The following is a 15,838-nucleotide window of genomic DNA, read 5'->3' as shown; positions in this document are numbered from 1 at the left end:
CCATTCTTCCCAGGTGAAATCCACAGCCACATCACTGAATGACAACAAGCCCTGTAATAACATAATCCTCTTTAATCTGGAGTTAATATAATGGAATAAATTATAGAAGATATACAGGATATTATTCTGATTATTTTTACTATAGAAATTTAAACAGGGGTGCCTGGATGGCTCAGTTGGTTGGGCAACTGCCTTCGGCTCAGGTCATGATCCCAGAGTCCCGGGATCGGGTCCCGCATCGGACTCTCAGCTCCTCGGGGAGTCTCTTTCTCCCTCTGACCTTCTCCCCTCTCATGCTCTTTCTCTCTCTCTCTCTCAAATGGATAAATAAAATCTTTTTTTAAGAAAAGAAATTTATAAACAAGTATTTCTCTATATCTAGTTTTGATTTACACTTAGTGTGCTAATAAATCCACTGAAATAATCCTTTCTGCATTTTTTGTAAAAATTTATCTATTTATTTGAGAGAGAGAACAGGGGCAGCGGCAAAGGGAGAGAGAAGATCCCAAGCAGACTCTCTATTTAGTGCAGAGCCCAAAAGGCTTGATCTCACAACCCTGGGATCACGACCTGAGCTGAAATCAAGAGTTGGATGCTTAACTGACTGAGCCACGCAGGTGCCCTTCCTTTCTGCATTCTTCATTCACTTCTTCCCTCATTCATTCACCCAATGTAAAATGTTGTTAAGACTTTACCTAAAAAGCATCTACAACCCACCTTAGGAGCATTTAATGTTATTTTTGTTTTTTTAAGATTTTATTTATTTATTTGAGAGAGAGAGCGTGAGCTATGGGAGGGGTAGAGGGAGAAGCAGACTCCCCGCTGAGCAGGCAGCCCCGACTTGGGTCTCGATCCCAGGACCCCAAGATCGTGACCTGAGTCGAAGTCAGCCGCTTAACCAGCTGAGCCACCCAGGTGCCCCAGGAGCATTTAATGTTACCCACTATACACTGCAGTAAAAAAGGAAATAAAGCACAATCCTGACACCCTGTGGAGTGGCAAGTACACTCCTTTACAGAGTTCATATACGGCAAGACGGTCTGGTTTAACAAGGCTTACAACAGAAGTTCACTCAAGTTAAAACGGGGGGCACAAGTAGGTGAAGAACGAACAGTTCTGAGGAAGAGGTCAAGCTGAAGAGGTGCATGGTTCCTGGTGTGCTCCATGGTAAGACTGGGAAGACACGGGAGCTGTGACTCTTCCAGAGGAAGCATGTGTTAAAAGTGTTAAATACCATGCTGGGTTCCAGGAACTGCAAAAAGTTCAATGAGACAGAAGAAACCAAAGAGAACCGATGCCCGGGGTACAAGCAGCAACAGACCAGAGCAAGCGGACACATTTCCTGCAGACACTTGGTAGACACTGCAGTGTTTTTCTTTTTCCTTCTTTCTTTCTTTTTTTTTTTTTTTTTAAGATTTTATTTATTTATTTGACAGAGATCACAGTATGCAGGGGGCGGGGGGAGGAGGGAAGCAGGTTCCCCGCTGAGCAGACAGCCCGATGCGGGGCTCGATCCCAGGGCCCTGAGATCATGACCTGAGCCGGAGGCAGAGGCTTAACCCACTGAGCCCCCCAGGCGCCCCTGCAGTGTTTTTCATAAAGTATGTTATGCTCAGAACTGCCTTTTAGAAGTTAACTTTGCTATGTATTAAATCATGGTACTCACAAAAGCAAAAACAGAACTAACTCTTACTGTGTGCTGCATATTGTTAGAAATATGTTATGAACATGTTACATATGTTCACGCAATGACGTACACCGTGACCCTCGGGTAAAAATTAATCTTATTTTCTCTTTGTAGATAAGAAGAGATTTTTAAAAAGTTTTCTAGCTATGCCTTTTGAATCTCCCGCATTTCCTTGGGAAGATGACCATTTACTGGGTCCACAGTCTGGAGAAAAACTGAAGAGGAAGACCCATCAAATGCACTTCTTCATCTTTAATCTCTGGGAAACACGTACTCAGAAAGTTCATGTGCTTCCTGCTTATATACAAAGTAAATCTTAAATATGTTTTTGTTCTTCTGTGGTTTCCAATATTACCACAAAAATGTCTGCAACTCTGCTCTGGATCCTGCCACTTCTGTGGAAATGTTACAGTTGTTCGCACCTTGCAACACGTGACATACAGATAAGATAGAACTCCCTCCCTGATTGGCTACTCCAGGTCATTATTCTGTCTCCCAGTCTAAGCACATCTCTGCCAGCTGCAAGAGATCTATATACATCATTCCCTTTGATTGTATACATTTTTTAAATTGTTCACTGTAGTTTTCACACGATGTTACATTAGTTTCCGGTGTTACAAAATAGTGATTCAACAAGTCTATGGTTATGCTATGCTTACCACAAGTGCAGCTACCATCTGTCACAGAGACACTATTACAATATCATTGATTATACTTCCTATGCTGTATTTTTTATTCCCATGAATTATTTATTCCGTAATTGGAAGCCTGTATCTTCCCTCCCCTTCACCCATTTTGCCTATCCCTCTCCCCCCTACCTTACCAACTCTGGCAACCATCAGATTGTATACATTTTTACAAACTTCTAGAAATCTGGGAAATAAACAACTAACCTGGGACTTGGTCATTTTCAGTATTCAGGTGTCTCATCAAAGGTATCCTCGGCAAGAATGAGTTTCTAGACTTGAGATCTACGTTTCTTCCTTTATAGGAAGTGCATCATTCTAGGAAGCCGGCATCTATGGATTCAAGGAAAGATTTGTTTGGCGTGGAAATTATAATAAAAGCAGGTTCCCATACATGCAAAGAATTGTTTCAGGCATCTTCTTTTCTCACTTAACCCTCACAATCCTAGGCGGTAGACTATAATTATTCTATTTTAGAGAAAACCAAGAAAGGAAAGGTCAAGCACCTAGCTAAAAGCCACACAGTAACTCTTGGACCAAGGATTAAAACACAAACCCTCAGAACTGATAGAACCTCTGATTCCAGCGAAAATTACCAAATTATGAATTATCCTTTCATCTTAACCAATTAAAAAAAAAAATGGAAACGTGTCTAAAACAACTGTTTTCTCACCCAGAAGTCAGAGAAGGGAAACAAGGCTAGAGACCCTTGGGCACCACAGCTCACTACCTGGAGACTTTCTAGGCCACAGGATGGGGAGAAGGAACCCGAAGAGTCTAGCAGCGCTGCTGAGTTAATGATACAGAATTCAAAATCTGAGGAAGGAAAGATGACTAACACTTGCCAGGCAGTATACCAGTGAAGAGAGGGAAAACTCACTCTACAGAGGATGAGGGTTCCTTTGAGTCTCCGGCTCAGCACTAATGAACTGTGAGGGAACTACCAAGGCCACTGGGAAGAAGCAGGTTAAACAATTCCTGGTGCTTACACAAGAGCAGGAATAGCGGCATTCCCACTAGCCTGGGTGGAAAGACCTTCTGATATGCCCGGTCTTACACTATGCAGAGGTCTCAGGAGAGTATCACCTCAGAAATGGGGACAAAACAATCCTAGACAAAAGACTCTTTTGGCACCACCTAACAGAGCTTAAAAGAAAGCCTCCAAAGAATCTGTTTCAAAGTAACGTGGTTACATCCCAGAACCAACCTCAAAAGTAGTAAAAGGAATAAAAGGAAATCCCGCAGGCAGCCAGGTGAAACTGACAATATCTGACATCCAATCAAAAATTACCAGACAAACAGAGAACCAAGGAAATATGACCCATAGCTGGGGAAAAAAAAACAAGGAAGAGAAACAGACAAAAATGGCCAAAGGGAGAGACCTGGTGGACCAGTACACCAAAAATGCTATTATATATACTTCATATATTCAACAAGTTAGAGGCAAGCACGAGCATGAAAAAAATAACAAAATGTTTAACAAATGCTACTGAAACAATAGGATATTCGTGTTTACCCCATGCCAAAATTAACCAGTAAAGATTTAAGAAGTGAATCTGTTGGGATGCCTGGTGGGCTCAGTCAGTAGAGAACATGATTGTTGATTTTGGCGTTGTGAGTTCAAGCCCCATGCTGGGTGCAGAGATCACTTAAAAAAAGAAATAGTGAAACTTCTAGAAGAAAGCACAGAAAAACTTTAAGTGACCTTGGATTAGGCAAAGATTTCTTGAACAGGGCACAAAACATACAGTAGAAGAAAAAAACTGATAAAGTAGACATCTCAGGACCAAAAATTTTAATATTCAAAAGACACTTGTAAAATGGATCAAGGGGTGCCTGGGTGGCTCAGTGGGTTAAAGCCTCTGCCTTCGGCTCAGGTCATGATCTCAGGGTCCTGGGATGGAGCCTCACATCAGGCTCTCTGCTCAGCGGAGAGCCTGCTTCCTCTCTCTCTCTGCCTGCCTCTCCTCCTACTTGTGATCTCTGTCAAATAAATAAATAAAATCTTAAAAAAACAAAGAAGGATCAAGCTAGAGGCTAGAGTAAAATATTAACAAAATGCATACCTGACTAAAAGACTTCTATCTAAAAAATACAAAGAACTTTTACAACTTCACAAAAGAGACAATCTAGTAAAAAAGAAACAAAATATTTAAACAGACACTTACCCCCCAAAAAAGTAGAGAGACGTCTAATGAACACACAAAAGGCTGCAAATTAAAACCTAAATAAAAGCAAATTAAAACTTAAATAAAATATTCCTACAAACCTGTTACAATGGCGATAATTTTATTTATTTATCTATCTATCTACCTATCAATCAGCTCTAGGCCCAATTTGGGACTCGAACTCACAACCCTAAGATCAGGAGTCATGTGCTCTACCAACTGAGCCAGCCATGTTCTCCAGAATGGCTATAATTTAAAAGACTGAAAATACTAAGTACTGACTAGGATGTGAAGAAAAAGAACTCCCCTCCTCTGCTGGTAAAAATACAGTATGGTACAGCCACTTTGACTTGTACATGAATGCATACTGCAGCTTTATTGAGAATATTCAAAACCAGGGCACCTGGGTGATTCAGTCGTTAAGTGACTGCCTTCGGTTTAGGTCATGATCCCAGGGTCCTGGGATGGAGCCCACATCAGGCTCTCTGCTGGGCGGGAAGCCTGCTTCTCCCTCTCCCACTTCCCCTACTTATGTTCCCTCTCTCCCTGTGTTTCCTTCTGTCCAATAAATAAAATCTTTAAAAAATATATATCTAAAACTGACCCCCTAAATCCAAAACATTCATCAAGTGGGGAATGAACATATTGCGGCCTATCTGTGCCACCGCTTAGTACTCAGCAGCAGAGAGGAATAAACTCATGATAAATGGAAAATCATGGACGAAGATGAAAAGCATTAATTATTCTAAGCGAAAGAAGCCAAACACCAGGGACTGACAGCGTAGGCAGCTAGCTGGGTATGAGCAGGGAACAAGTGATTTCCGACTGTAAAAGGGCGGAGGCCAACCTCCAAACCCCCGAGGAAGATCCCAGAGGATATGCCTGCGCTCTTCCCCATGACTGCCCTAGAGTAACTCGGAGCCTTACTATAATACATTTACATTGTGGTTTTAACCCCCTCCCCAGAGAATGGCTGCCGTGACAGTTCTGACAAGGGCCCTATAAGGCCAAAAACTCCCAGTAGGTGGAGTCCCTTAGATGACGGGCTGTACCCTCAGTCAGACACTGCCCTACCTATGACCCATAACCTATCCAAAAAGCAAAAACAACCCTGACCCAGCTGCCACCTCTGGGCCTGCTTGCTCTCCCATCTCAAGAATGTACTTTTGCCAAAAAAAAAAAAAAAAAAAAAGAAAGAAGAAAGAAAGAAAGGAATGTACTTTTGCTTAAACTGCTATGAAACCTTTGCTCGCTTAAGAGTTTGACTCTGAATTCTTTCTTGGCGGAACTCAAGAACCAAGGCCAGGGAATGGGACTCCCGCTATATAAAGCCTAAAGAAAATACTGAGAAACCATATGCAGGGATATATAAGAAGAATACTAAGAAAGCCAAATATAGGAAGAACCCTACTATGCACAGTTGACTTTATTCCAAGGATGCAAGGATAGTGTAGTAAGAACTGTTTCATTAGCCCAGCAGATAATGAAAAGACATGTGAGAAAAAACCATGGCCACCAACAATTTAAAGATTTATTTATTTGAGAGGTGGGGGGCAGGTAGAGGAAGAGGAGGAAATCCTTGAACAGAATTCCTGCTAAATGCAGAGCCAAATATGGGGCTCAATCCCAGGATCCTGAGATCATGACCTGAGCCAAAATCAAAAGTATACAGCTCAAATGACTGAGCCACCCAGGTGCCCCACCACTGACAATTTAAAAATATATATATTACTAAACTAAAAATACACAAGCAAGAGTATCTAAAATAGTCCATGGCATTTCTTTAAACTTAGGGACAGGGATAATCTCTCTTTGAAGTCAAAAATGTACCAGATAAAAACTTGAGCAATAAATGGGAAAAATAAATTAAAAGAAAAACAAAATTGTCATTATGCAACTGCTTTAATTCAATATAAACATTAATTGCAATTTCATATTCAAACAAGATTTAAGAGGGGAGAAAAGCCAGTATTTACAAGGTACCTGGGAGAAACTGCAAGATAGAAGTCTTACTAGAGCAAAAAGAGGAGCACCAGGGTTGCTCAGTGGGATAAGTGCCCGACTCTTGATTTCGGCTCTAGTCATGCTCTCAGGGTCATGAGATGGGAACCCTAGTAAGGTTCTGTGATCAGAGGCGAGTGAGCCTCTCCCTCTCCTTCTCCCTCTGCCCTCCCCCCAACTCATCTGCTCTGACGTGTGCTCAAGTGAATAAATAAAAATTTTTTAAATAAATAATTTAAAAAACATATTATTATAGCAAAACGATATCCAGCCAATCCAATCATAACCAGTCAAATGGAGAGAGACAAACCAGAAGCTTCCATCGTCCTATCCTTTTGGAGTCAGAACACATTACTCTTTTTTTTTTTTTTTTTAAGATTTTAGTTATTTGACAGGCAGAGATCACACGCAGAGAGAGAGGAAGGGAAGCAGGCTCCCTGCTGAGCAGAGAGCCCAATGCAGGGCTTGATCCCAGGAACCTGGGACCATGACCCGAGCTGAAGGCAGAGCCCCCAACCCACTGAGCCACCCAGGTGCCTCAGGACACATTACTCATTTAACATATCTATAAGTGACAATATGTAGGGTACCGCCAACCACAGAAGTTCACCCGAGCGTCAGTGTCTACAGTTTTTATTAAGTAAGCATGACTGACCTAATCACTGGCCATGCGACTCAACCCCCAGCACCCTTACCATCTCAGAGGTTGGGCTAGTATTACCAGGCTCAAAGCCCCAACCCTCTGATCACATGGTCAGTCTTTCTGGCATACGACATAAAACAGCCCCATCCTGAGTCACCTCACTGTCCTAACTATCTACAGACCCACCACGAATAACAAAGACTCCTGTCACTCAGGAGTGACAGGTTTTAGAGGCCACTTCCTAGGAGTGGGGGACAGAGACCAGACAGACTGTTTATTACAAAATAACTAGCAAAAGATACGCATTCCAAATATGTCGGGTAAAGACAAACTTTTCAGTTTTTTTTTTTTTTTAAACTTTTCAGTTTTATTTAAAGTTGGCCCATCTATATATAAAGATGGTCAATCACTATGTTGTACACCTGAAACTAATGGAACATTGTGTATCAACTATACTAAATTAAAATAAATAAAAGAAGAAAATTGGCCAATGAACATATAAATAGATGATCAACCCTGTGAGTAATGAGAACAGTGCATATGGAGACCACAACGAGATGAGGTTTATACCCCCAAAATGGTCAAAAAGCAATAATGAAAATACTAAGTTGGAAAGCTTATGCACCAACAGGCACTTTTATACACTGCTGATGATAGAGTTCTGTACCGCGTTACAGAAGCAATTTGGTTTTTCCTTCTAGATAAAAATTCATCTACTTTGTGCCAGAAATTATACTTCTAAATATATAGCCTAGACTAGACAAATTCTCACAACAACTAAGAGACATACAAGATTTTTCAGAACTTCCCTACTTTTAACAGCCAAAACCCAGAAACAATACAAATGTCCAACAGCAGGAGAATGGATGCATGCACTACACTGTATTTATGCAATGAAATTCGTATTAATACACCAAGCCTACACGCAAGACAGATGAATCACAGACTGATACCGAATCAAGAAAACCAGGCCTGGGCGCCTGAGTGGCTCAGTGGGTTAAGGCCTCTGCCTTCGGCTCAGGTCATGATCCCAGGGTCCTGGGATCGAGCCCCGCATCGGGCTCTCTTTTCTGACATTCAGGGCATCTGTACGGCTTCTCTCCTGTATGAGTTCTCTGGTGTAGAGTGAGATGACATTTTGTACTGAAAGCTTTCTGACATTCAGGGCATCTGTACGGCTTCTCTCCTGTATGAGTTCTCTGGTGTATTATGAGCTTTGACTTATACCTGAAGGATTTTGGACACTCACTACATTCATAAGGTTTCCGTTCTACGTGAATTCTGTGATGTCTTTTAAGATTTTTTGCCATGCTGAACGTCTTCACAAAGAAATTATGTTCGCTGTACGGGGCCTGAGTATGGCAGGTTTCATGCAGAGTATGGAAAAATGGTTTCCCGTGGCTGTTTAATTCATCACAATTCATTTCTGCATAGTTTTTGCTCTGAAATTTCGAATCTGACTTTTGTTCCAGATGTATTCCTCTTGAGAAACACTGACGTGGTCTTTCTACAAAAGGAACAAAATTTTTGCTCAGAGAAAATATTTTTCCCAATGCATTATTTTCATTATTTCCCTCCACAGATTCATCTTTCTCAATATTTTCCTGATACCGACCCTAAACTTGCCACATTACTTCTAGGGGGAAAAAAAAATCAGTGAATCCTACCATTATGAAATGGAGGGGAATGGAATCTCAAGTCAATATCCAAAGAGAACGGAGAAAGTGACCGAGCAGGTGCACAATATAAGTCAAAGGTATTCAATAAAAGAAATAGATAATAAATAATGAACTAAAGACGTGATGTCCTCAAACTCTGGAGGCAATCTATGAATATCTGAAAGCCTAACAGAAGAGCGATGCAAATATGGATAAGATGTGGGGAAGGCAGTTTGTATCTAACGAGCTGCAAAAAAACAACTAAGCCAAAAGGGAAAGACCAAATGAAATAGGCCAAGATCTGACCCAGAGTAGTAAAAGGAGGTACATCTTCTGCTAGGTGGCTAGCCAATGAGTCATATATGGTAAGAGAAGGGAACACCATTCACACTGATGACCTCTTTTCACTTGCTCTAAGTCAACTCTTAAGATTCAGAGACTATGAGCAAAAATGTTAAAATAACAAGGGTCCCAACACACCAATGATCAACTGTGACTTGGCTCCCACTCACTCCCACTGCACTGCTGTACTCACCGGGACCAGACGGACTTGGGAATTCTCTCTCTAGCACTCCTTGTTCTTTCTCCAAGTGGACCATTGCTTCTGGTCTAGTAACTTGATAACCTGTCAAGAAGTAATCCCCCAGAGAACTGAGCAGTATTAGGGCCTATGATGAAAAATTCTGTTTTAGGGAATAGAGAGTAAATCTCAGCAAAACAGAAGCTTTCATTCAGAAAATGAACGTAAGTACCATCACTGGTCATAAAGAAAATAAGTTCCATCACCTATGTAACTCCAAAATCAATAAGGATATCAGAGTACCCATAAATTGTGTCAATGGGAAAAAAAAATTGTTATCAATGGGGGAAAAAAGCCAGGCAATTAATGGACTCATGGTGAGAAAGTTGTCTTTAGGAAAGTTGTCTTTACCCAATGACATTAGGTTGCTATAATTTTCCAACATCACATCCCGGTAGAGGTTCCTCTGAACAGTATCTAGCAGCTGCCATTCTTCCCAGGTGAAATCCACAGCCACATCACTGAATGACAACAAGCCCTGTAATAACATAATCCTCTTTAATCTGGAGTTAATATAATGGAATAAATTATAGAAGATATACAGGATATTATTCTGATTATTTTTACTATAGAAATTTAAACAGGGGTGCCTGGATGGCTCAGTTGGTTGGGCAACTGCCTTCGGCTCAGGTCATGATCCCAGAGTCCCGGGATCGGGTCCCGCATCGGACTCTCAGCTCCTCGGGGAGTCTCTTTCTCCCTCTGACCTTCTCCCCTCTCATGCTCTTTCTCTCTCTCTCTCTCAAATGGATAAATAAAATCTTTTTTTAAGAAAAGAAATTTATAAACAAGTATTTCTCTATATCTAGTTTTGATTTACACTTAGTGTGCTAATAAATCCACTGAAATAATCCTTTCTGCATTTTTTGTAAAAATTTATCTATTTATTTGAGAGAGAGAACAGGGGCAGCGGCAAAGGGAGAGAGAAGATCCCAAGCAGACTCTCTATTTAGTGCAGAGCCCAAAAGGCTTGATCTCACAACCCTGGGATCACGACCTGAGCTGAAATCAAGAGTTGGATGCTTAACTGACTGAGCCACGCAGGTGCCCTTCCTTTCTGCATTCTTCATTCACTTCTTCCCTCATTCATTCACCCAATGTAAAATGTTGTTAAGACTTTACCTAAAAAGCATCTACAACCCACCTTAGGAGCATTTAATGTTATTTTTGTTTTTTTAAGATTTTATTTATTTATTTGAGAGAGAGAGCGTGAGCTATGGGAGGGGTAGAGGGAGAAGCAGACTCCCCGCTGAGCAGGCAGCCCCGACTTGGGTCTCGATCCCAGGACCCCAAGATCGTGACCTGAGTCGAAGTCAGCCGCTTAACCAGCTGAGCCACCCAGGTGCCCCAGGAGCATTTAATGTTACCCACTATACACTGCAGTAAAAAAGGAAATAAAGCACAATCCTGACACCCTGTGGAGTGGCAAGTACACTCCTTTACAGAGTTCATATACGGCAAGACGGTCTGGTTTAACAAGGCTTACAACAGAAGTTCACTCAAGTTAAAACGGGGGGCACAAGTAGGTGAAGAACGAACAGTTCTGAGGAAGAGGTCAAGCTGAAGAGGTGCATGGTTCCTGGTGTGCTCCATGGTAAGACTGGGAAGACACGGGAGCTGTGACTCTTCCAGAGGAAGCATGTGTTAAAAGTGTTAAATACCATGCTGGGTTCCAGGAACTGCAAAAAGTTCAATGAGACAGAAGAAACCAAAGAGAACCGATGCCCGGGGTACAAGCAGCAACAGACCAGAGCAAGCGGACACATTTCCTGCAGACACTTGGTAGACACTGCAGTGTTTTTCTTTTTCCTTCTTTCTTTCTTTTTTTTTTTTTTTTTAAGATTTTATTTATTTATTTGACAGAGATCACAGTATGCAGGGGGCGGGGGGAGGAGGGAAGCAGGTTCCCCGCTGAGCAGACAGCCCGATGCGGGGCTCGATCCCAGGGCCCTGAGATCATGACCTGAGCCGGAGGCAGAGGCTTAACCCACTGAGCCCCCCAGGCGCCCCTGCAGTGTTTTTCATAAAGTATGTTATGCTCAGAACTGCCTTTTAGAAGTTAACTTTGCTATGTATTAAATCATGGTACTCACAAAAGCAAAAACAGAACTAACTCTTACTGTGTGCTGCATATTGTTAGAAATATGTTATGAACATGTTACATATGTTCACGCAATGACGTACACCGTGACCCTCGGGTAAAAATTAATCTTATTTTCTCTTTGTAGATAAGAAGAGATTTTTAAAAAGTTTTCTAGCTATGCCTTTTGAATCTCCCGCATTTCCTTGGGAAGATGACCATTTACTGGGTCCACAGTCTGGAGAAAAACTGAAGAGGAAGACCCATCAAATGCACTTCTTCATCTTTAATCTCTGGGAAACACGTACTCAGAAAGTTCATGTGCTTCCTGCTTATATACAAAGTAAATCTTAAATATGTTTTTGTTCTTCTGTGGTTTCCAATATTACCACAAAAATGTCTGCAACTCTGCTCTGGATCCTGCCACTTCTGTGGAAATGTTACAGTTGTTCGCACCTTGCAACACGTGACATACAGATAAGATAGAACTCCCTCCCTGATTGGCTACTCCAGGTCATTATTCTGTCTCCCAGTCTAAGCACATCTCTGCCAGCTGCAAGAGATCTATATACATCATTCCCTTTGATTGTATACATTTTTTAAATTGTTCACTGTAGTTTTCACACGATGTTACATTAGTTTCCGGTGTTACAAAATAGTGATTCAACAAGTCTATGGTTATGCTATGCTTACCACAAGTGCAGCTACCATCTGTCACAGAGACACTATTACAATATCATTGATTATACTTCCTATGCTGTATTTTTTATTCCCATGAATTATTTATTCCGTAATTGGAAGCCTGTATCTTCCCTCCCCTTCACCCATTTTGCCTATCCCTCTCCCCCCTACCTTACCAACTCTGGCAACCATCAGATTGTATACATTTTTACAAACTTCTAGAAATCTGGGAAATAAACAACTAACCTGGGACTTGGTCATTTTCAGTATTCAGGTGTCTCATCAAAGGTATCCTCGGCAAGAATGAGTTTCTAGACTTGAGATCTACGTTTCTTCCTTTATAGGAAGTGCATCATTCTAGGAAGCCGGCATCTATGGATTCAAGGAAAGATTTGTTTGGCGTGGAAATTATAATAAAAGCAGGTTCCCATACATGCAAAGAATTGTTTCAGGCATCTTCTTTTCTCACTTAACCCTCACAATCCTAGGCGGTAGACTATAATTATTCTATTTTAGAGAAAACCAAGAAAGGAAAGGTCAAGCACCTAGCTAAAAGCCACACAGTAACTCTTGGACCAAGGATTAAAACACAAACCCTCAGAACTGATAGAACCTCTGATTCCAGCGAAAATTACCAAATTATGAATTATCCTTTCATCTTAACCAATTAAAAAAAAAAATGGAAACGTGTCTAAAACAACTGTTTTCTCACCCAGAAGTCAGAGAAGGGAAACAAGGCTAGAGACCCTTGGGCACCACAGCTCACTACCTGGAGACTTTCTAGGCCACAGGATGGGGAGAAGGAACCCGAAGAGTCTAGCAGCGCTGCTGAGTTAATGATACAGAATTCAAAATCTGAGGAAGGAAAGATGACTAACACTTGCCAGGCAGTATACCAGTGAAGAGAGGGAAAACTCACTCTACAGAGGATGAGGGTTCCTTTGAGTCTCCGGCTCAGCACTAATGAACTGTGAGGGAACTACCAAGGCCACTGGGAAGAAGCAGGTTAAACAATTCCTGGTGCTTACACAAGAGCAGGAATAGCGGCATTCCCACTAGCCTGGGTGGAAAGACCTTCTGATATGCCCGGTCTTACACTATGCAGAGGTCTCAGGAGAGTATCACCTCAGAAATGGGGACAAAACAATCCTAGACAAAAGACTCTTTTGGCACCACCTAACAGAGCTTAAAAGAAAGCCTCCAAAGAATCTGTTTCAAAGTAACGTGGTTACATCCCAGAACCAACCTCAAAAGTAGTAAAAGGAATAAAAGGAAATCCCGCAGGCAGCCAGGTGAAACTGACAATATCTGACATCCAATCAAAAATTACCAGACAAACAGAGAACCAAGGAAATATGACCCATAGCTGGGGAAAAAAAAACAAGGAAGAGAAACAGACAAAAATGGCCAAAGGGAGAGACCTGGTGGACCAGTACACCAAAAATGCTATTATATATACTTCATATATTCAACAAGTTAGAGGCAAGCACGAGCATGAAAAAAATAACAAAATGTTTAACAAATGCTACTGAAACAATAGGATATTCGTGTTTACCCCATGCCAAAATTAACCAGTAAAGATTTAAGAAGTGAATCTGTTGGGATGCCTGGTGGGCTCAGTCAGTAGAGAACATGATTGTTGATTTTGGCGTTGTGAGTTCAAGCCCCATGCTGGGTGCAGAGATCACTTAAAAAAAGAAATAGTGAAACTTCTAGAAGAAAGCACAGAAAAACTTTAAGTGACCTTGGATTAGGCAAAGATTTCTTGAACAGGGCACAAAACATACAGTAGAAGAAAAAAACTGATAAAGTAGACATCTCAGGACCAAAAATTTTAATATTCAAAAGACACTTGTAAAATGGATCAAGGGGTGCCTGGGTGGCTCAGTGGGTTAAAGCCTCTGCCTTCGGCTCAGGTCATGATCTCAGGGTCCTGGGATGGAGCCTCACATCAGGCTCTCTGCTCAGCGGAGAGCCTGCTTCCTCTCTCTCTCTGCCTGCCTCTCCTCCTACTTGTGATCTCTGTCAAATAAATAAATAAAATCTTAAAAAAACAAAGAAGGATCAAGCTAGAGGCTAGAGTAAAATATTAACAAAATGCATACCTGACTAAAAGACTTCTATCTAAAAAATACAAAGAACTTTTACAACTTCACAAAAGAGACAATCTAGTAAAAAAGAAACAAAATATTTAAACAGACACTTACCCCCCAAAAAAGTAGAGAGACGTCTAATGAACACACAAAAGGCTGCAAATTAAAACCTAAATAAAAGCAAATTAAAACTTAAATAAAATATTCCTACAAACCTGTTACAATGGCGATAATTTTATTTATTTATCTATCTATCTACCTATCAATCAGCTCTAGGCCCAATTTGGGACTCGAACTCACAACCCTAAGATCAGGAGTCATGTGCTCTACCAACTGAGCCAGCCATGTTCTCCAGAATGGCTATAATTTAAAAGACTGAAAATACTAAGTACTGACTAGGATGTGAAGAAAAAGAACTCCCCTCCTCTGCTGGTAAAAATACAGTATGGTACAGCCACTTTGACTTGTACATGAATGCATACTGCAGCTTTATTGAGAATATTCAAAACCAGGGCACCTGGGTGATTCAGTCGTTAAGTGACTGCCTTCGGTTTAGGTCATGATCCCAGGGTCCTGGGATGGAGCCCACATCAGGCTCTCTGCTGGGCGGGAAGCCTGCTTCTCCCTCTCCCACTTCCCCTACTTATGTTCCCTCTCTCCCTGTGTTTCCTTCTGTCCAATAAATAAAATCTTTAAAAAATATATATCTAAAACTGACCCCCTAAATCCAAAACATTCATCAAGTGGGGAATGAACATATTGCGGCCTATCTGTGCCACCGCTTAGTACTCAGCAGCAGAGAGGAATAAACTCATGATAAATGGAAAATCATGGACGAAGATGAAAAGCATTAATTATTCTAAGCGAAAGAAGCCAAACACCAGGGACTGACAGCGTAGGCAGCTAGCTGGGTATGAGCAGGGAACAAGTGATTTCCGACTGTAAAAGGGCGGAGGCCAACCTCCAAACCCCCGAGGAAGATCCCAGAGGATATGCCTGCGCTCTTCCCCATGACTGCCCTAGAGTAACTCGGAGCCTTACTATAATACATTTACATTGTGGTTTTAACCCCCTCCCCAGAGAATGGCTGCCGTGACAGTTCTGACAAGGGCCCTATAAGGCCAAAAACTCCCAGTAGGTGGAGTCCCTTAGATGACGGGCTGTACCCTCAGTCAGACACTGCCCTACCTATGACCCATAACCTATCCAAAAAGCAAAAACAACCCTGACCCAGCTGCCACCTCTGGGCCTGCTTGCTCTCCCATCTCAAGAATGTACTTTTGCCAAAAAAAAAAAAAAAAAAAAAGAAAGAAGAAAGAAAGAAAGGAATGTACTTTTGCTTAAACTGCTATGAAACCTTTGCTCGCTTAAGAGTTTGACTCTGAATTCTTTCTTGGCGGAACTCAAGAACCAAGGCCAGGGAATGGGACTCCCGCTATATAAAGCCTAAAGAAAATACTGAGAAACCATATGCAGGGATATATAAGAAGAATACTAAGAAAGCCAAATATAGGAAGAACCCTACTATGCACAGTTGACTTTATTCCAAGGATGCAAGGAT

General features: G+C 41.5%; 2 protein-coding genes across 2 annotated transcripts in view; one reads left to right on the top strand and one right to left on the bottom strand.

The window, feature by feature from the left end:
- LOC111160767 overlaps positions 1–15,838 on the top strand; it is a 618,405-nt gene that overhangs the window by 216,225 nt on the left and 386,342 nt on the right.
- LOC111160769 (zinc finger protein 420-like) overlaps positions 1–15,838 on the bottom strand; it is a 41,882-nt gene that overhangs the window by 22,771 nt on the left and 3,273 nt on the right. Inside the window, 5 exon segments of the mRNA XM_022524113.1 lie at positions 2,506–2,513; positions 8,261–8,692; positions 9,379–9,468; positions 9,775–9,901; positions 12,431–12,556. Of these exon segments, the coding sequence (XP_022379821.1) occupies positions 2,506–2,513; positions 8,261–8,692; positions 9,379–9,468; positions 9,775–9,901; positions 12,431–12,445 (672 nt within the window). The 5' untranslated portion in view covers positions 12,446–12,556.

Source organism: Enhydra lutris, unplaced genomic scaffold (assembly GCF_002288905.1).
Source record: "Enhydra lutris kenyoni isolate GAN:26980312 unplaced genomic scaffold, ASM228890v2 scaffoldscaffold77, whole genome shotgun sequence".
Classification (NCBI taxonomy): Eukaryota; Metazoa; Chordata; class Mammalia; order Carnivora; family Mustelidae; genus Enhydra; species Enhydra lutris.
The sequence above is the reverse complement of the archived record's forward strand: the minus strand, read 5'-3'. Positions and strand labels throughout refer to the sequence as shown.